At 39.9% G+C, this 22,977-nt stretch overlaps 1 protein-coding gene across 2 annotated transcripts in view; it reads left to right on the top strand.

Moving 5' to 3' along the window:
* The window catches only part of PLOD2 (procollagen-lysine,2-oxoglutarate 5-dioxygenase 2), a 94,241-nt gene that overhangs the window by 12,191 nt on the left and 59,073 nt on the right, over positions 1-22,977 (top strand). For both annotated transcript variants that reach the window (XM_075268847.1, XM_075268846.1), the window contains exons 2-3: positions 13,775-13,866; positions 17,912-18,048. In XM_075268847.1, coding sequence (XP_075124948.1) covers positions 13,775-13,866; positions 17,912-18,048 — 229 coding nt within the window. The remainder of the gene's footprint in view (positions 1-13,774; positions 13,867-17,911; positions 18,049-22,977) is intronic.

Below are 22,977 nucleotides of genomic sequence, written 5' to 3'. Positions count from 1 at the left end.
TGTGCCCAGGTGGAAGAGATGTCGGTGCATTTACCGATAGCTCTTCACTCTCAGAAGGGTGTTCCTGACAGTCTAACTCGGAACACTCCTCCTGACAGTAGTCTGTGTAGCTCTATACTGTGAGAGGGTGTTCCTTATCAGCAATGATGCTGAGGAGCGCCCTTGACAGTACACGTCCGTTGACTAGTCCTGGGGGGGTGGGGTGGGGGGGTGTTCCTCAGTGTCAACGCTGGGCGATAAGAAACACCCTCTCACAGTGTAGTGCTACTCACAGTACTGTCAGGAGGAGAGTTCCGAGTTATACTGTCAGGAGTGCCCTTCTGACAGTGAAGAGCTATCTGTAAATGCACCGATTTCTCTTCCACCGGGGCACATAATGGGAAAGCCAACCAAGTACTGAATTCAGCTCATTGTCTGCTTTCTAGTGGTATATAAAACAGTGTATGCCCGAGGATATGAAAGGTCCTCTTTAAGCACTCCAGATTGGAAAACCGTGCAGACGGGGTCATTGACTGCATAAGGCGGTCCATACACTTTAAAATGCAGTCAATGGCTATGTCCCCAAAGATATAGCTATGGCCATTGAAAAGGGAAGAAAACCACTGCCAAGCTCCTCTGGAAATGGCTTTATTTTAACTGTGTGATCCTAGTTTTTGCCATCAGCTGTCACCAGGGGAAGTCAGGATGTCCCCATACATGGCTTAGCTGACTTCTGTCTGTGTATGACAAGCATAATCCAGTACAAAATACATCTACATAGCTTTCATAAGCATGGTGCAATGCTATTGGGAGCCTTCATTTCAGTTTATTACCCACTTATGCATTGTTCTCTAACTTGGCTATTGCAAGTACTTTAATCTAACTAAACCGACTTTACAGGGTTAAATGAAAACTAATCTATGCTTTAAGTGAGACCTGGAGTAACAATATTGTCTACTTGGTTGCCACCAGTTCTTGATGATAGACAAAGCAAAGTCTGACCCACAAGCTTTTCCCTCTCCTGCTTCTGAAACGGTTTGTGTTTACAGACAATATATGATCCTCTGAGGTCACTACTAAGGTGTAAACTCTTCTGCTTTGCGCACGAGTTACACCTACTGTCCTTTCAGAATTACCAAAAAAATCTACCATTCCTTGCCGCCTTGAAGTTTGCATCTAATTTCCTAAATCCATGAAGCCCACACACAGAATAGAGCCAGATGCATAAGAAGGCAAACTTTCTGCAAGTATGTTTTCATATCATTGGATAAGTATGAGACCCATTGTACCATCAAGTGTGTTGATATAGTTTGTCTTTGTCTATTAATTTCAGAAATAAACATGAGTATTATGGCATTGTAGATATACCGAAGAATGCGGCATTTTATAGAAAATATGGAGGGCTTATCCGATCATGGGTATTACATAATCTAAACAGTTTAAGCTGAATATACTGGCCATAGTAGCTGGTTCCCATCTCTCTATATATAGTGCTGGCCTTTTACTCCTCGTGGCTTTTGTTCTGTTTCCTGTTTGGATATGGTGCTGGTTAAACAGCTGTATTCTGTAAATCACGACATGGGAGGTGAAATGTGATTGATGGGTTTATGTCTTTAGGAGGCCTTGAGGATCTTTTCACTTTTGCAGCAGAGGTGCAAAGGGCAGTTTTGTTGTACAGTACATGTGGATCTTGTCTGAAAGCAAAAGCTGGTTCTCTTTTCTCTCACTACATAAGAATGATTGAGGAAGCAATGACTGTATCTTGTTTGTGTGTTCATTTATATGACACCAGCATATTCCGCAGTAGTGTACATGCGCATCTGTCCCTGCGCGACTGGGGCTCACTATCTACATTTCATATTAACTAATAAGTATCTAGAGATATATCTGAAGAAGAAGCCTAGAAGCTTCGAAACGATATATTCTGTCATTGTTATGAGTTGGCCATTAAAAAAGGTATCGCCTACTGAAGCCTTGCAAGGTTTTTTTTTATTTTTTTTATATTTCCTACCCACTGACTAACATGGTACAAAACCAAACATTTTCCTTATAATAAGTATCTAATGATTTGAGGAAATATTCTGGAATATGAGTATATTTCTTGTTGCTTACACAACAATCCCTATTGCTAATGGGGCCCACAGTAATAGTTCTTAAGCGTACAAACACACATATAGACTAGGATACATTTGTAGCTAATATACACTATAGATTTGGCCTCTGAATCTGCTTTGAGTCCTGTAAAATAAGGTGGTTAACTCCATTCTTTTTATCCAGACAAGTAATGTAACGTGTAGGAAAAAAACAGAGTAACTGGTGGAAACGTACACATTTATTGGGAAAACAAACAAGCTCCTGTCTGATTTTGTGCCACTGCCTTTGTGGCACCTATTCATTGAATGAAAGTGGTTGCGGAATCATGGCATGACCTACATGTATCCCCCTGTTCGCTGCCTGTGCCGTTCATTCACAGCAGCTGGTTAGCACACAGTCGTGTACAATCGGCTTAACAGAGATACGCCTTCAGTAGTGTCAAAGAGCAGAATAGTGCACCAACTATTAAAACACGGGCACAAGTAAACTCTGTTTTGATGATTGGTGGAGGTTTAACCAACAAGGCCATGAACAAACAGCCCTGAGTTACCCTGTTCTTGATTGATAGCTGCCATGTTTCCCTAATCTCATACAACATCTGTAAACTTGATAAAGTAAAAAAATATTCTGCCTAATTTTTTTTTTTTTTTTTTACTTTTACAAGTGTTATTTTATGAAGGAATACAGGCTTCCAATGTAGAGTCTTCCCAGGGTGACAAACGCATGTTATTGCTCAGTATACAGGTGTGGTAGGATTAAAGCGTTTTACTACAAGTAATGGTTTAGTCCACCAATCCCTGCAATTTGAATAATTTCATTTCTACTCCCATTACTGATCCCAGAGAGTGATACTGGTTACTGTAAAAATTAACCTACAAATTAGTTTTGCTATCCTTGCTGGGTTCTAAAGAAAAACTTAGAGGAAATGTAGCCTTTCACAGTTTGAAAAGTTTTACTTGTCAGAATCGGTGTTTAAGTGAAATATTGTGATATGTTTTTGTTAGAAGTGTTGCGGTTTCTCTATAATAGTCGCTTTATCTTGTTGAGTTGGAAAGAAGTTAGTTCTCCTTTTAAACACAACTTTGCCTGTAATGTGAAATCGTGACATTTCACTACATAGCGGACTCCTCTGTGTCACTGAGAACAAAAGTGCCCTCTTATTCCCAAATGTCCTATGGGTTGACAAGAACACATTCAACTGAACATATTTTTTCAAATGGGACATGCCACATAGCTATTTAATACATGTTAAGTCTCATGTGGATCTGCTTACGCAGCCAACCGCAAGATCCAAGACATAATGGGAATTAATAACATATGACAAATTGACTAATTTCCTGTTACATTAAAGAAATTAAAAAGAAATTTTTTATTTTTGTTATTCTAAAAAATCTCTTAAAATACCGGCCATAAGAACAATGATGTCATTACTAGTAGTTCTGGGTGAAAGAGAAGGCAGCTAAGTACGCTTATCCCCCTCCTTTGCTTGTATACAGTATATCTACAGTGCTATGTAACACATCCCTATAAAGCAGTAGATGTGGAAAGAAAAGGGAAAGAATGGGGTAGCAGCTGGCTGGGGGTGATAGATTCGTTTTATTTCTGAAGATGAAGGGATGTGCGTAAAGGCGTGTAAAATACAGTGTGTGTACTTTTTGTCTTTTAAAACATTTACTTTTTCATTTGCATCAGTTTTCAAAAAGTCACAAATTTTTATGTTTCATGATCCCATTGTATTCCTTCTTGGCAGCTATAGTGAATATAAAATGCATTGACCTACTATTTTCCTAAATACAAACTGCGCTTTATTGAAAATGATTTCTTCATTCTTGCCCAGCCAAAGGGAATTACTGCTGGACGCCCTTGGTGCTCTCCTTTTTGGATCGGCTTCCCACAAATCTAAAAATTACCTGCTAAAATATTGAATGCAGCTGAGTTTAGCTTGTAGAATAATAATTATATTTATAGTGCACCATTAATTCCATGGTGCTTTACATCATTCTATTAATTCCATGGTGCTATACATTACTATATTAATACAATGTTGCTGTACATTATTATATTAATTCCATGGTGCTTCACATTTAAGGGTTACATATGGTACATAAAATATACAAAACAAATACAATACTAACAGTGACCAACTGGCACAGTGGGATAGAGGGCCCTGCCCGCAAGGGTTTACAGTCCAAGAGGGATAGATACAGAAGGTGAAGGTATAAGCTGTTCAGATGGTGGTGCGGTGGCAGTAGTGGTATGAAGGAGTGTATAGGATAAAAAACACTTTGTAGGTTCTTTACCACTAAGAGTAATAAAACAATGGAATGCCCTTCCCTATGAGGTAGTAAGGGCAAAAACCATCTCAGAGCTGGATTTTGTTCTAATAAAAATAAAATAAAATAAATAAAATTGAGGGTTGTAACTACTGTGTATTCTCACAATATTTTCTGATTGCCAGGTTTCGAGTCAGAATGGAATTCTTCCCCTAATATGGTGTAATTTCCGTTTTAAATTGTAGAGGATTTTCTGGATCAACACTTGTTATAATAAAGGTTGAACTTGAGGGGCAGTGTGTTTATTCAACCTTGTGTAACTATGGAGAAAATTTATTAAGACCTGCATTTCTTATGCCAGTCTTGAGTTCTCTACTGGTGCAAAGTGCACTTAAAATATTAAGAGATTATCCTGGATGTCAGGTATAATCAATCAGATAGATAGATAGATAGATAGATAGATAGATAGATAGATAGATAGATAGATAGATAGATAGATAGATAGAATGAATGAATACTGGGGTAAAAATACAAATACGTACACCTGAATCATTAATGGTATTTCGAAGGGTGAGCCAATATTAAAACATAACTTTTAATAAGGAGAAAAAAAATCCTCTTCCCCTAAAAATAAGAACAATAACCATGCCAATGAGCATGTTTTCAACCAAACCACAGACTAAAAGATAAAAGGAAACCACAGTGTCTTACCGTATCCCCACTGGCAACGGTGAGGATAATATGATGATCCTATGAACAGCAACATCCAGGGAGAAGTTGTGAGGACAGAAGTATTCAGATAACTATAGTAGATATAGGTAAAAGAAAGGTTACTCACTCGAGCACACTCTACTCTCAAATCTTAACCTCGTGGCTATGACCCTAGATGAAACCTGACCTTGTAACTACAAAGATCTAGAAAACCCTGCCTAGGACAGTTTTAATCAAACTAAAGTAAAAAGGGATATGAGACAGTCCATGGTCATAAAATGGACCCGTTCCGGTAAGTAGGCCCTGGATTGTTGTAGATAAAATTTCAGACAATTTATGTGTCAGCAGCAGGCATTGATACGTACAATAGTATATTTGGCTTTGTTGTCTGCTATCCCCTGACAAACTTAAATACAGTAGGGGAAAGATTGGTTGTGATTATTAATGGGATTTTTAATTTGGTGTGACTACTACTGTCCTAGGCAAGGTTTTCATGGGCCTTTTTAGTTATATGGCCAGGTTCCAGATGGAGTCACGCGTTGCTAAGACCATGGCTTTGAGGTTAGGAGTTGACAGTACAGTGTCTAGATGTTTAGGTTGTACTTGGGTGAGTAACCTTTCCCTCATCTACCCCAGCTATATGAATACTCCTGTCCTCGCTACTTCCCCCCCCCCCCCAGTGCTGATTCTGATGCGGATTACCCGCCAGAATCAGTGCCAGATTCCTCCGTGTGAATGGACTCTTATAATACTTACTTCAGTAATTAGTTACAATTTCTTGGTGAGGAGTTCCAGAGTATGGGGGATGCATGGTAGAAATCTTGGAGATGGTTGTGTGAGGAGCGGATAAGAGCAGAGCGGAATAGGAGGTCATTGGAGGATCTGAGGTTATGTGTGGGCAGGTAGCGGGAGATTAGGTTGGAGATATATGAAGGGGACAGGTTGTGGATGGCTTTGTATGTTAGAGTTAGTAGCTTGAACTCAATTCGCTGGGTTATGGGTAGCCAGTGGAGGGACTGGCAGAGGGGAGCAACTGATGAAGATCGGGAGGAGAGGTGAATTAAGCAAGCAGCGCAGTTTAAGGTGGACTGGAGGGGGCGAGGGTGTTAGCTGGGAGTCCATGGAGAAGGGTGTTGCAGTAATCTAGGCAGGAGATTATGAGGGCCTGGACGAGCAACATAGTCGTTTCAGGGGTGAGGAAGGAGCGGATTCGGTGGATGTTCTTGAGTTGGAGGCGGCAGGAAGTGCTGAGGGTTTGAACGTGTGACTTGAAGGATAGGTCGGGGTCCAGTGTTACTCCAAGGCATCGGGCATGTGGTACAGGGGTAAGTGTGGTTCCGTTGACTTTGATAGATGGGTCAAGTGGAGGGGCCATACAGGGTGGGACGAAGATGATGAACTCAGTTTTCTCCATATTGTGTTTGAGAAAGCGGGAGGAGAGGAAGGAGGCTACAGCCGTTAAACAAGCTGGAATTCTGGCCAGCAGAGAGGTAATGTCTGGTACAGGGATGTATATTTGGGTGTCATCAACATAGCAATGGTACTGGAAACCATGAGATTCTATGAGTTGGCCCAGGCCAAAGGTGTAGAAGGAGAACAGGAGGGGTCCTAGGACGGAGCCTTGGGGGACACCTACAGAGAGAGGGCGTGGTGAGGAGGTGGTGTGCGAATGGGAGACACTGAATGTGCAGTCGGTGAGGTATGAGGAGATCCAGGAATGGGCCAGGTCTGGGATACCAAGGGATGAGAGAATTTCTAACAGGAGAGAGTGGTCGACTGTATCAAAGGCAGAGGAGAGGTCGAGGAGGAGGAGGAGGACAGAGTAATGGTGCTTGGCCTTGGCGGTTAGCAGATCATTAGTGACTTTTCTTAGGGTAGTTTCAGTGGAGTGCCAGGGTCTGAAGCCTGACTGTAGTCTGTCAAAGAGCAGGTTGGACGAGAGATAGGAGAGTTCGGAGTGGATGTGCTGCTCAAGCAGTTTTGAGGCGTATGGGAGCAGTGAGATGGGATGATAGTATGCTGGAGAGGACAGGTCAAGGGATGGTTTGTTAAGTATAGGTGTGACTGTGGTGTGTTTGAAGGCAGAGGGGAAGGATCCATTGGCTAGGGATAGATTGAAGAGATGGGTTAGGGCAGGACTAATGACTTCAGTGAGTTTGGGGATGAGATGTGACTGGATTGGGTCAAGTGCACAGGAGGTGAGGTGGGATTTAGAGATTAGGGAAGAGGGTTTTTCATCAGTGATGGTGGAGAAACAGGTCAGGGATGAGGAGCAGCAAGTAGTTGGGTAGAGGGGTTGTCGGGGGAGTAGGGTGAGACTGTCTCTGATGGTGTCGATTTTTAGCTTTGAAGTAAGAGGCAAAGTCATCGGCTGAGATAAGTGATGTCAGAGGGGGCAAAGGAGGATGGAGGAGGGAGTTGAAGGTGGTGAATAACTGTTTGGAATTGTGAGAGAGTGCAGATTTGAGTGTGGTGAAGTAGATCTGCTTTGCGGAGGTGTGTGTGTTCTTAAGTGCGAGAACTGCCTCTTTGTAACTGAGGAAGTCGTTCTGGTAGTGCCTTTTCTCCCAGAGGTGCTCTGCAAACCTGCAGTTTGTTTATTTCTGGTGATTTTATATATAGATCCATAACTATATATTGATAAGATAATGTAATTTCTGGTGATACATAGCCAAATATTGTAGCTAGAGTAAAAGCTGGATTTTAACAATCATTACTATTTACTATTAATATTATTATATTCCTATATTACATACAGGATTTAGCTAGGATCAAAAATATTACTACACTCCTTTTATATGGTCAAGCTCACTAGGAGAAATTATTTAATATTAGCTTAGTGTTTTCCCCCTTTTCAGTGGGACGTACTGTATATATTTTACAAATATTATTTGTGGCTTTTTTGAAAGTTTGCACCTTTTGTCAAATATATGTGTCTTAGTATGAAGATCACATTTAAAGTTTTCAGAATAGGCCCCAATATCTACCATAGCCACATAAACCGCATAGTTGCATCTCAGGTAGAAGTTATTACATCACAGACCATAAGCACAGATTGTAATGCCAAAGCGGAACTTTCTACCAACATGGTGGCAGCTTCTGCCTTTTTTTCGCTCACTCCCTTGGCTCTTGGAAGTAAATTATATAATATATCCAATAATAGCACCTCAGTGGATGACTGGCTCGCCAGAAAGCTTTTATTCTTTATGAGACCTGTTATTCGGTTCCAAAACCAGCAGCAATGAAAATGTAATTATCTTTTCCACATGAGACCTCCCGGAACGATGACCTAAATGTTCATGAACAAAAAAAAAAACCACAGGACAGTAATGGACGACTTTTATTGCATAGAACTATCACAAATCCTGCTTTAAAAAAAAAAAATAATTTGATATTCTTAAAATGGACATCTGATTCTAAAACCACTTTTCATAAATAAATAGCACAGGTGAATATTTAAAAAAAAATTGCAATATATCAAGAAAATATGTTTCCATCTCCACTTATTGAGCTGCTCTCTTCCTCCTTATGCTTACACAGTACATAGTCTGTATACTGTACATAGTCCTTATCCAGCTCTCACATAGCCGTTTTTCAGTAGCCCTCTCCTCCTCCCCGTCCCCTCCCTAAAGACTAGATTATAAAAAGCAATTCTTCTTGGTATAATGTAGAAGGAAATCTAATCATGACATACACCATCATGCATTGAGGTATTCTTCTCTAGAAGCATTCTCATATGGTACAGTACATAAAGAACCCAATGTAGCTACTTTAAGCTATGCAGATGTATGCCCACCATACATTGCTGCAAATGGCCCTGCCGTTTGGAGTCTTATTTTGTGTTTGTGGTTCTTGTAACTTTCCTTTCTGTTTCAGTAGACGCTTCTGACATTTTGGATGAAATGTGGATCAGAAATAACTTAACGCTGACTTTTATATTTGGTACATATCAGGATTCTCTGTGTGCCAGGGCCAGTGTATTGTGGTTTGACATACTTACTAAGAAGTTAATAAAGGATTGGAAGTGTTGACTTATTTCAAATGAACATTTCATTTTTTTAAGATGCTGGCCAATTCTTTTTTTTTTTTTTTTTTTTTTTTTTGTTCCAAGATGATCATCTGGTAAATTATTTCCATGGTACTAAAAATATAAAAAGTAAAATAAATGTAATAGCTACTTGTAGAGTATTAGCTTGTGTTTATCCTAAGGGGGTTTTCCAGGCATTACATATTTCTACTAGGAAGGTGGTTGGGGGGTGGGGGGCATACACTCCTGTCCCCAAACCTCCTGTGTCCGAGCCAGGTTCTTGTCCTGGAGTAAGTCTTCGCTGCATGTGACTGCTGAGGCCTACACGTGGCCGAAGTTGCTCACATGTCACCTGTAATGTCTCGGTATCTTTCCTTAGGCCATTCAGACTGCTTATTTGCCTCAGCGGTCATGTCTGGTGAGGACTTGCACCACACTTGACAGCTTTGCCCCAGTACACCTACAAGGAGTTTGAGTAGCCAATTAATTTTGTGGAGATAATGAAGTAAATGGATTGTGGTGGGATTTTTTTTTTCTTCATTGATCAAGACCTAAAGTAGATTTTACTCCCCTAAAGTGTTTCACTGCACTCTAGTGTATACTACATAATATATACTGTACTATGTAATGCATTAGCTGTGAAGTAGGTGTGCGATATATGCAAACAACATTCTTTGAGTCACTAAGGTAATGAATTGTCAAGGTGTTGCTTCATAAGGGGCCACACGGTGGCTCAGTGGTTAGCACTGCAGCCCTGCAGCGCTGGAGTCCTGGTGTTCAAATCCCGCCAAGGGCAGAAAACCATCTGCAAGGAGTTTGTATGTTCTCCCCGTGTTTGCATGGATTTCCATCCCATATTCCAAAGACATACTGATAGGGAAAAAATGTACATTGTGAGTTCTATGTGGGGGCTCACAATCTACATTAAAAAAAAAAAAAAAAAAAGGTGTTGCTTCATAAAAATGCCTGGTATGGAGTGATTGATGTTCCTTAGGCCAGGTTACACCCTCTTAGGGTCATGTCCTCTTTTACAGTTTTGTCACTTAAAGGGGCTCTTCACCTTTGCAATATTGATGGCCTTTCCTTACAATAGGCCATGAATAATAGTTCTGAGGAAGATGGACAGCTGTGACCCCTCCAGGTCAGATGCTTCTGATATTGTGTGGGGAGCCACACTGGTTACTTGCTGTGTAACTTGTAACTGTAGTGCCTAAGCCATTGCTATACTTTGTAGGATAAGGCCGACAACAAGGACCTTTGCAAATCTAATATCGGTGGCCTATCCTGAGACTAGGCCATACATATTGAAATGGTGGACAACTTCTTTAAATGTTATTGATATGCTTGGATTTTTAGTCATTGGTTAGATAAAAATGTGTGTTTTTCTTGTGGAGGGCAAATTTTTTGCATAAATCTTGACAAAAATGATCACATTAGTAAAATTATGAATAAAATGTCCAAAGGTACTTTTAGGTCAATAATAACTGCACCACTGGAAAAAATTAGTTACAGATCTTAATGTCACTTGTAGTCTTGGGACTATGGTCGTGCATAAATTGGTGATGAATATGTTCTTTCACAGTTCCACAAGAGAACAAAGTGTGATGATGCAATTACTGTTCATCTCAATGTTCCAGCCTCAAGTAATGACAAGTTTGCAGAATGTACACATTTGTCCATATCTGATATTTTTTCAAGCCTTAATTTCTACATTTTAAAGCTTATAATATGCAGTATATGTTGATGTACAACACATGTTCTTGTCTTAGTGCAATCTGCTTTCCACTCCTTGGTACAGGGTCAGGGGATTATCTCCTGACCCTGGTCTATAGTCTCTCACTCTGCCAAATCAGTATCCCTGCGCTATGCTGAGGAGGCCCAATAGGCCGAAACAGCGCTGTCCATAGCTGGGAATCTGTTCCTTTTGGAATAGAAATACTAATTTGGCAATTAAATCCGCAACATGATAGTAGACTTTTTAATTGAGTCATGCATGATGTTAAGGATGCTGCCCTCTAGAGGGCGGCATTCAGAGTGCACTGTTCTAATTACATCCTGGAGACTAGATTTGCATATTTTTTACCTACTCCTTGGTATGGTAACTCTATAATTTAGGATTAAGAGATGGCTCTGAAATCCTGAATGCTGTTTTATAGTCTTCTGAAAATCCTGTAAGTGTCTGTTTTGCAATAATTTATGGATCATTCTTTAAGGAAAGTGCTCAACATTCATACATTAACCTATTACAGATTTATTGTGCATTTTTAGAGATGTGGGTTTTGCAGTATAGATTTTAGGTATCGGTGCAGTCACACAAACTTGTCTGTATTCATACATTTATGTAATGGAATGACTTGATGATATAATTCTGAATTACTATAAATCTGTAACTAGTAGACCTGTAGAATTTTGTAAGTTCTGTTTAGTCAAAGCTGCTTATAGTGTGCCTCAGTTATACAAAATTGACACCTGTCATGGTGCACTAATATTGAAGAAGGCACTATAACCATTTAAATGTTCATCTATGGTTAATCTTGTTGTGTATGAACTCATAGAGTGTAAACTTCCAACATGTAGTCCACAAAATGCTGACTGTATTCCTAAGAATCCACATGGAACCCTCAATTTCCAGGAAGTATTCCAGATAAACTGTAGGCAACTTCTGGTGGGCTTATGATCAAATACAATCGGTATCTTAGGATTCTTGCTGCGATAGAATGAGAAATTTGGCTTGCATGCCAATCCCTCTGCCAATGTTTGTGGATAACTTGGCCATGTTTACAATGTGAAGTGTGAAATGTTATTTAGCAGTGATGTGTGTTGTAGGGGACTGAGTAAGAGACTGCAAAATAAATGAACTTAGGAAAAACTTCAATAGCGTAAAAGTAATGTATCTGTTTAGGATATATGGTTTACCGTAGAGGGATAACCTTTTGTGAAAGGATTCACACATGAGTTTTATGGAAACCAGGAGTGAATCCAAAGGGTGTGTGTGTTTTTTTTTTTTTTTTTCTGTTTTTGTTCCCAATTTTCCATATGTGTATTCTCTGATCTAAGCTCAAAAGAGAGATGGGAGTAAGCTGCTTCCAGATACCTCTGGTGGTGACTTGTCTATCATGAAAACAAGGGATCAGGAATGTTGACATCTGTTGGGAAGAGTTCACATGTCCCCATACACATTTGACAGCTTGACAGTCCTGTGAAAATGTTCAGGTTTGTCTCTTAAAGGCGTTTTATGGATTTATAGCATTTGATTATATTTCCTTTTGAATTGAATTGGTCTTTAGTCAAAGATTGGCAGGGATCGATGAGTTGTTTGTAGTGACAACGTCCTATTCACAGGCAATGTAGTGTCCTGTCCATTGGTCATATTGTTGCACTCAGTCTCATTCAAGTGCTACTGTCCAATATTCGGTGTTGTGCTTGGTTTTCAGTGAAGAGACTGCCGGTCTTATACTGTGGTCTCTTCAAACAGATGAAGGATAAGGTTATTAATCTTGAAAGTGCGGAAAACACCTTTAAGTCTATTGGCACCTTAATGGTTTATTTGCAGGCTGCACTCATGTCACAGTATTTGCTGTGAATTTTACAAAACCAGATTGTTTTGCTGCAGTTGTGCGAAAATAGTAGCAAAAACTCTGACATGTGAGAGAACTCTCATTTCAGCCTCACACCACTTTCATACACAAGGTAGTGTTTATATGTCTCTTGTTAAGAGCCGGCTTCTGGTCTTTCTCTCACTTGTATGAATGTAACCACTGATGTAAAGCTGACTAGACTGAAAAAATAATGTGTACTATCCAAATACTCCATTCATGGCAAGAAAATAACCAGGGGTTTGATCATTATTTGACTTCTCCTTACGCTCCGATTTTGGTTAGTGTGGTTCAAAACAAAAAAACCTATTTATGGCTCAAACTCCCTGTATGCACTGCACGTACATGGAGTCCCACAATGCACCTCTGTGGGGACGGATTCCCTGTTCATTAACATGCTTAAAATTAAATGCATATATTAGGTACTGTATATCAATTTATACTAAGAGTATATTGCACAATATATTTTTGTTGCTCACATCTGGAAATCCATTTCATAGGAAGCTGCTTAGTCATTTTTATTTTTTATTGATTTATTTTTTTAACATTTTGGAAAGAAATTGGAGTAACCAACAATAGCCATGCCAAAATGGAGAGAACTTATAAATTCCATGTCATTGGTTGGATTTAGAACTAGGTCCCTATTGAGTTACCATAGCAATTGAAGAAGTGCACATTTGTTTAAAGTGATAACCCAAAAAATGTGTTCTTTATAAGCCAGTGTTCCCATAAAAAAAAAAAAAAAGGAAAAAATTACAAATATTGTAAGATCATCTTGTTCTTATATTGAGCTTCCATTAGAGAATAACAAGGTCTATTTGCCAAAATCCTAAAGGCTTTTAAAGTATTCTCCTCTGTGCTTTTTCTGCATTTTCTTTACTGGTGATGTGGGGTGGGATGTTTTGCTTTGATTTTTTTTCTGCAGAATGTGCTGGTTAAATCACTTTTCCATTACCATATATCATAAATTGCTATTTATTAATGGTATAAACCATATTTCTGTCCGTCCTTAAAACAGTTTATGTATATTTGTTGTTCTGTTCATTGTGATTTTTAATGTCTTTTAATTTAAACTTTTTTTTGTTTATTTTTAGACAAATTATTGGTGCTTAGTGTTGCGACACAAGAAACAGATGGCTTTCATCGATTCATGCAATCTGCAAAGCACTTTAACTACACTGTGAAGGTACAGTATGTATTTTACTCACTTACTCTTTCCCCGTCAGAACATGTGATTTTTATATTAAAGGTTTAATATCATGGTCTTAAGTCTTACTCAGTACTATATGTACATGACTCAGTGTTTCCCTGGATTTTCCTAACCTTAGATTTGCACATTTTTGTGGCTTTGTTAGAAATCACTTTGTCGGAGATGTATAAAGGGTAGCAGTTTTCAGTTTATACGCTAAATAACACCGATTGGCTTCACCATTACATCAATCTCCTCTTTGGTATATTTTGTTATTTAATTAGTAGTTATTAGTACAGCATCAGGTATTACACCTTTAATAGCTATTGAGAGCAATTTTATTCATATGCAAATTTGGGGAAAGTACTATGCCCACAAATCTAGAGCAGAGTCCGGAGCTCAGAATTTTCATAAAAAAATCTGGGCTCCAAGGCTGAATAACCGAGTAATATTTGGAAACTGTAGAATCACCCCTACAAGTTACTGTGTTTAGTTTTCTAACCAATTTACTGATGATGATAGACTCCCTTTAAGGATTTACCAGGAATTGTCATCTAATCCACTGGAAGTATGGATGTGATAAAGGAGCATTGTTATACTGCTGTGGTAAATTTTTGCAATCTGAAAAAAACAATCAGAAATTGCCTGCTTGACCCTCTTGTAACTTTTTTTTATTTTACATCTATTTATTATGTGGTAATCTTTTGGTAGAAAAACGGGTAAAAAGCAGATGGTAATTTACTGTAGGTTGTTGGTATGTAACACCTTTAAATCTGGAGGGTCAAAAATGCTTATACAGAAGAAGGATAAACATTAAAGAGAACCTGTCAGGTCGATTTGGGACTCCTCTGCTACTACCGACATCTGTGCAGTAGTTCAGTGAAGATGAGGACATGCACCCCCTCCTCACTGCACAAATGCAGAGGTACAGGTCATGCACAATTAAGTTGAGGCATACTCCTCTGCAGGGGTGAACCTGCCCCTTTCGCCGCCCCAGGCGAACTACAGAAAGCCGCCCCCCCCCCCCCTGCCGGGAGGAGGGGGCAGAGCGGGGGTGTGGCTGAGCGGATGGGGCATGGCGAATCGAAGGGGGCAGGGCTTAGCGCCGTTTGCCGGAAGAGAGCAGGCATGGAGAGGGCCTACTCTCTGCCTGAGCGTGAGGGGAGGCTGCTGGAGCAGCGCTGCTCCAGTGGCCTCCCCAAACCACCGCTCGGTGCTAAGCCAGTCCAGGACAGCTTGTCCTGGACTGGCTTAGGTTAGCAAAAATGCCGCCCTCCCTGGGGCCCTGGCATAGCACCGCCTGAAGCGCTCGCTTCAAGTCGCCTCATGGGAGGTGCGGCGCTGCTCCTCTGGCTTCAGTGAAGAACTGTGCCAGTTCGGGGAGTACAGCGGAAGGGTAAGAGGGTGTTCTAGCGCTGCTGGCCGCACTTTATGAGTCCGTCAAAGCCAAGCAAAACTACTCGGGGATGGCCTACTGGCAGTCCGTTTAATAACTCATTCATTTCAATAGATTTTTAAAGCAAACCGCCGCTGTCCGTATGGTGCTTCTCCGCTGTGAAACCATTTTTTTTTCTTCAGACACAAAGTCGGACATATGGGACTTTGTGTCTGTGCAAAAAAAAAACACGGTTTCATGGTGGTGGCGCTGCATACGGACACTGACTGTTTGCTTTAAAAACCCATTGAAATGACCTGACCACCAGTAATTTGTCCCCGGACAGACTTGCCTGGCTTTTCTTTCTCACAAAGGACAGACAGCGACGCTAGTGTGAACATCCCCTTTGTATTAAGCTTTTGTATTTTTATTTCAGGCACAGATGAATACTACATTTGGGACAATAAGGCTAAGGCCCCCACGGGACAATATGCAACGCTAAAGCACTGGGGGGAAAAATTGCGGTTCTTCCCGGAGCACTTTGAACAGAAAGTTCAGAGTTTTGTTACCATTAGATCTATGGGAAAGCTGTTGGCATTTCTGTAGATATACAGTCCTATGAAAAAGTTTGGGCACCCCTATTAATCTTAATCATTTTTTGTTCTAAATATTTTGGTGTTTGCAACAGCCATTTCAGTTTGATATATCTAATAACTGATGGACACAGTAATATTTCAGGATTGAAATGAAGTTTATTGTACTAACAGAAAATGTGCAATATGCATTAAACCAAAATTTGACCGGTGCAAAAGTATGGGCACCCTTATCATTTTATTGATTTGAATTCCCCTAACTACTTTTTACTGACTTACTGAAGCACAAAATTGGTTTTGTAACCTCAGTGAGCTTTGAACTTCATAGCCAGATGTATCCAATCATAAGAAAAGGTATTTAAGGTGGCCAATTGCAAGTTGATCTCCTATTTGAATCTCCTCTGAAGAGTGGCATCATGGGCTACTCAAAACAACTCTCAAATGATCTGAAAACAAAGATTGTTCAACATAGTTGTTCAGGGGAAGGATACAAAAAGTTGTCTCAGAGATTTAACCTGTCAGTTTCCACTGTGAGGAACATAGTAAGGAAATGGAAGACCACAGGGACAGTTCTTGTTAAGCCCAGAAGTGGCAGGCCAAGAAAAATATCAGAAAGGCAGAGAAGAAGAATGGTGAGAACAGTCAAGGACAATCCACAGACCACCTCCAAAGAGCTGCAGCATCATCTTGCTGCAGATGGTGTCACTGTGCATCGGTCAACTATACAGCGCACTTTGCACAAATAGAAGCTGTATGGGAGAGTGATGAGAAAGAAGCCGTTTCTGCACGTACGCCACAAATAGAGTTGCCTGAGGTATGAAAAAGCACATTTGGACAAGGCAGCTTCATTTTGGAAACAAAAATTGAGTTGTTTGGTTATAAAAAAAGGCGTTATGCATGGCGTCCAAAAAGAAACAGCATTCCAAGAAAAACACATGCTACCCACTGTAAAATTTGGTGGAGGTTCCATCATGCTTTGGGGCTGTGTGGCCAATGCCGGCATCGAGAATCTTGTTAAAGTTGAGAGTCGCATGGATTCCACTCAGTATCAGCAGATTCTTGAGAATAACGTTCAAGAATCAGTGACGAAGTTGAAGTTACGCCGGGGATGGATATTTCAGCAAGACAATGATCCAAAACACCGCTCCAAATCCTCAGGCATTCATGCAGAGGAACAATTACAATGTTCTGGAATGGCCATCCCAGTCCCCAGACCTGAATATCATTGAACATCTGTGGGATGATTTGAAGCGGGCTGTCCATGCTCGGCGACCATCTAACTTAACTGAACTTGAATTGTTTGTCCAAAATACCTTTATCCAGGATCTGATTAAAAGCTACAGGAAGCGACTAGAGGCTGTTATCTTTGCAAAAGGAGGATCTACTAAATATTAATGTCACTTTTCTGTTGAGGTGCCCATACTTTTGCACCGGTCAAATTTTGGTTTAATGCATATTGCACATTTTCTGTTAGTACAATAAACCTCATTTCAATCCTGAAATATTACTGTGTCCATCAGTTATTAGATATATCAAACTGAAATGGCTGTTATAAACACCAAAATATTTAGAACTAAAAATGATTAAGATTAATAGGGGTGCCCAAACTTTTTCATAGGACTGTAATTGACATGTTGTGATTTCCAAAACCGTGCCAGTTTTGGATATCGCAGCGTGTTCATGCTGCAGTTTGAAATGCAAAGTGAGCATGAATCCCATCCACTTTGCAGTTACTGTAAAACGCTGGGGGAAAATCATAACGTTTCTGGCCCTTGGAGTCCCGGTCTAAACCCTTGGTCAAAAAAGAACCGTGTTGTGTCCCAAATTGCCCTGACAGATTCTTTTTACTATTTGATGTGTTGCTAAATAATAGTTGAATCTTAGTTAAAGTACTGTAGTTGCAGCAGACATTTTGAAGAATCTTTTTGCTCAGAAGGATATTCTTTGTCTACAACTGGACTTTTGAAAATGTGGATTTAATTGTGATTTGGCTTTGAATCTTAAAGATGGTCAAAAAAATTATGATGAATGCAATAAATAATACATATGTTTCTTATCGTAATGCTTTCTCTAGGTTCTTGGCAAAGGTTTAGAATGGAAAGGCGGTGATGTAGCAAATTCAATAGGCGGCGGTCAGAAAGTACGTCTTTTAAAGGAAGCTTTGGAGTCCATTGCTGACCAAGAGGATCTCATTGTTCTTTTCACAGACAGGTAATCTGTCTAATATGAAATAACTTGACCTTTAGAGAGTCTGTATATTGAAAATTATTGAAGTTTTTTAAGTCTTGGATGATCAAAAAATAATTTATGGTTCATATTTTATTACAACCTTCTGGTTTGGAGCGTGATAAATGGATATATCCAAACAAACTGTAGTTATAAGTTAACTAGGAAGAACTATATAGTCTTGTATTAGGAATCGTGGTTGGTCAGCTTTTCTTATTCACGAATAATCCAATCTCTCTGTGTTTAGCAATACAATATTAGGGGAAATTTTTTATATATATATATATATATATATATATATATATATATATATGATACTCCTTTAATAGACCCACAGTGGGGAAATTTCAGCATGTTACAGCAGCATAGTAATACTAATAGTTACAGGGATAATACATAGTAATATATTACAGACGTAGACACACATATGCTGAGAAGAGAAGATATACCAGGAGTCCATAGCAGCTAAGGAACAGAAGAGAAAGAAGAAAGACATCATAATCATTAGTTTTCTTTGCAGAGAAATCTTCACTTGGACTGATGTAGATTATACAGCTTGATCGCGGTTGGAAGGACTTGCGATAGTGCTCCTTCTCACACTTGGGGTGTCCCTTACAGACGGTCCCTTACATTGCTGCCAAGTCCCATCAAGGTCCCATACATGGGGTGGGATTTGTTCTCCTGCATGGAGTTCACCACGGACAGTATCCTTCTGTCACCCACCACCTGTACTGGGTCCAGGGGGCTCCCCAGGACAGAGCTGGCCCTTCTGATCAGCCTGTCAAGTCTATTTCTGTCCCTGGTTGATATACTGCTCCCCCAGCAGGCCACACCAAAAAAGATGGCTGAAGCAACCACAGAGTTGAAGAAGGCCCTAAGAAGTGGCCCCATGGACTCCGAAGGCCCTCAGCCTCCTGAGCAAGTAGAGCCTGCTGTGGCCCTTTCTGTGCAGTGCCTCCAGGTGATCAGCCCAGTTTAGTTTATTGTTGAGGAGCACACCCAGGTACTTATAGGTCTTGACTATCTCAATACATGTCTCTTGGATCTCCACCGGCGTCAGAGCACTTTTCCGTTTACTAAAGTCCACCATCATCTCCTTGGTCTTCCCAGCATTAATCCTGAGGTGGTTCTGCTGGCACCATTCAACAAAATCCCGGTTTAAGTCTCTGTATTCCCTATCGTCGCCATCAGTGATAAGGCCTACTATAGCAGAGTCATCAGAGTACTTCTGTAAGTAACAGCTGGATGAGTTGTGCCTAAAGTCAGCAGTGTACAGTGTGAAGAGAAATGGGGCAAGAACTGTACCTTGTGATGCCCCTGTACTACAGATCACAGTATCAGACACACAGTCCTGGGCTCTCACATACTGAGGGCGGTTTGTCAGGTAGTCTAGGATCCAGTTGGACAAGTGATGGTCCACACCACCAAGGTTCAGCTTCTCCCTCAGTAGCCCTGGCTGAATGGTGTTGAAAGCACTGGAGAAGTCAAAGAACATTATTCTCACAGTGTTCCCAGGTTTCTCAAGGTGAGAGAGAGCTCTATGAAGAAGGTGGATGATGGCGTCATCTACCCCAATGCCCGACCAATAGGCAAACTGGAGGGGGTCCAGAGCGGAGCTCTGAGTAACAACATCTTATAGGTTTTATCTGTTAGTCAGTGACCACATACTGGGTTCATTTATTTTCTGGGGTAATGTGATGAAACTGGAGATTTTACAAATCAGATAATTTTAGTTCTCAAGGAGATGTATAGGAAAACATGTCTGTTTGGTCCAGAAATAGTGTCACATCGACAGTATAGCGAATACTTTAGTTATAGCTGACCCTAATTTCTTAAATTGGGTATGATCTACAATACCAAACCTATGGACAAGAGGAGACCCCCAATCTGAAAAAAAGTCCAATATTGCTCTAAATTGGTTTTATGAGATCAGTGTATGAGATTGAAGTATACCTGCATATATACTATACACTGAGCAGTTTGCTTGAGGCAACCGTGTAACATCCAACAAATTTCCATGGTTCCTGTTCTACTTAATAGAAGTCAGCAGTCTTAACATTTGCCACAGGCCTTCAATAACATAATCTCTGAAGTAGAGACCATACTCTTGCCTTAGGAAATTCAATGCACTGAAATTAAACCAATAAGTAAAGCAAAGTTTCAGTTGACTGAGCCTACTTCCTGAGGATAATGTCTATAAACTATGCCCTCTTTCTTCTGCATGTGAATTCCAGGAAACCTGGTGTAGGGTAGGGTGCTAAGGATGTTTAATCACCTGCGACATTGCTTTACATCTCTCTATGGTTCATATCAGACCATGAGGGGGGAATACCTAGAGGTATGTGTCAAATAAATAATTTGAGCAAAGCTTTACTATCTTTCAATAAAATTCCTGTAACACAATAGTTTTATAGGACAGAGATTTATTCCTCAAATATTTTACCTCTATTAAAGTCAAAGGATTCAACATGGCAAAACTGGCCATAGGGATGTTTTAACTCATGAGTTTGTCTTCGTGCTTGGCATAGTATATTTTTGTATGCTCTAAAGAATTCTGTGTAACTCTGTAGGAGAGGATAGTCATTTGCTATGAATGAGGTCTTATACTTTTCATTTAATTTTTTTTCTTCATACAAATTTCTTTGTTTTCATATCTTCCCTTGAGGAATTCCAACATCTATACAAGAGCAAAATGTGTCTTATATCAATACTAGTCACTTGTGATCTTGTTATTGTTTCCACTGAACAAACATACAAAGGAAATTCCAAGGGCCTCACCATCAATGTACCTGTCGTTTTACAACATCTCTTTGATTTATGGAAATACAGTATAAATGTGCCATATTATATGTCCTAACCTCAGTTGTGCCCATATGGTCCAATTTAAACCGGAATTGATTCTACAATATTCTAATTTTTTTTTACATTCTCCATTGAGGAATCAAGAATGTGCTTTGACGCCATTGGACATTTCTTCAAAAAGTTACTCTATTGTAAATAGCCTTGGGTTTCCTGGTTTTAATGGCATTTCTAGTATAGTTGGAATGGTTTTCATTACTCATGTGCCCGGCATATATTTATCTGCGTCCCTTTGATTTTTGGGAATTGTTACACAGTCAATTACAAAATGATCAGATAGTCTGGCTACTAAGGCCGTGGAAGATGTTCATATAGAGCTCCTCATGGGTATGGATTACGATATGTCCTACCAGAAAACCTGTTAAGTCGTACTGAATTTTGTCAGAAAAAGAAAATTTCGCCAACCAAGATCTATACATCCAAACATATGACACGACTTAGCGTCCCCTCACAAAGTGGCTTTTGTCCTGCTGAACAACATGCTGAGCCATGGTTCCCCTTGATGGTAGATACTAGAGAAGCACAAAGTGCTGCTATCATATGACTGCTGCTGTGTGTTTTCACTTCCCTGCAAGATTGGCCTTTGACCACTTTTGTAGGAGGATATAGATCAGGATGCTATTTGCACATTCATCATAACTGGCTACAGAATACATAGATGGCTGGTTTAACTTTCTCTTTACTAATGGAAAAAACTCAACTGGTAACATGTAACAGCGGTCACTCCTTAAAATAGTTTCCTAACCATAATTTGTTGAAACAAAAATGGATCCCAGCAAATAAAAGCAATAAAATCTTTGGGTCTGCCAATTTTCTGTAAACAGACCAGACGTGCTGTACAGACATCTCAAAGCACTGAAACAGGCCATTTGTGTTAGGTTTGGCTTTTTGTATTTCACATAAAAACTAGGTTTGCCACCTTTACAAGGACAAGTTTTAAAGTATATTTCTAGATTCTCCTTCTTTATTCTGAACCCATCCTCCTGTGTGCTCACAATCCTGTGAATGAACCCATCTACTGATGGAAAGCCTTGTTTAATTTTCCTCAAGTAGATCTACATTCCTGGAATATTTGACTCATTATTGCAGATGTCGTACTCTGATAAGGGCAGTAAAAGTAAAGAAAATGTCAGTGGGAGAACTGTAGAAATATGTCTGCATGTTTTTTAAACATAACATGGCCCTGGTATCACACATCCCATAGGGGCCATCTATAAGTAGCAGGGCATTCTTTGTATTGTTGTCTGTGAGAAATTCCTTCTCTTTTAGTGAAACAAAGGCTTCCCAATTCCCATCTTATTAAGTGATGGCATACACACGTGAACAAAATTGTTGGTGCCCCTCTTTTAATGAAAGAAAAGCCCTCAATGGTCACAGAAATAACTTGTAGTTTGGCAAATTCCAGTTTGTCAGATTCATGTTGATAAGCCACAAAGCTTCTGGGAGAATGTCCTATGGACAGATGAGACAAAAATCTAACTTTTTTGCAAGGCACATCAGTTCTATGTTCTTAGATGGAAAAATGAGGCATATCTTGAAAAGAACACTGTCCCTATTATGAAACATGGAGGACGCTCTGTTATGTTTCTGGGCTGCTTTGCTGCATCTGGCACAGGGTGTCTTGAATCTGTGCAGAGTACAATGAAATCTCAAGACTATCAAGGGAATCTAGAGAGAAATGTGCTGCCCAGTGTCAGAAAGCTTGGTCTCAGTCGTGGGTCACGGGTCTTGCAACAGGATAATGACCCAAAACACACAGCTAAAATCACCCAAGAATGGCTATGGCATGGTTCACACATCAGTATGCCATCCGTCCGTTTGAATTCAGTTTGAGACTTTAAAACGGACTGATGCACATACTGATTGTATACTGACACCTTTTTATGCTGATGGCAAACACTGTCCTCCCCTAGAGGTCAGATAAGGGTATAAAAAGTAGAAAATTGTAAACTGAGTAGAGATGAGGACATTTAATAAATGTCTGACTTTCATTTGTTCATTTTCATAGAATGTATTTATTATTTTTGTCAGATTCAAGTTATTTCTGTGAGTATT

The sequence above is a fragment of the Leptodactylus fuscus genome, chromosome 3 (assembly GCF_031893055.1).
Source record: "Leptodactylus fuscus isolate aLepFus1 chromosome 3, aLepFus1.hap2, whole genome shotgun sequence".
NCBI lineage: Eukaryota > Metazoa > Chordata > Amphibia > Anura > Leptodactylidae > Leptodactylus > Leptodactylus fuscus.
This window is presented reverse-complemented; position numbering and strand designations above follow the sequence as displayed.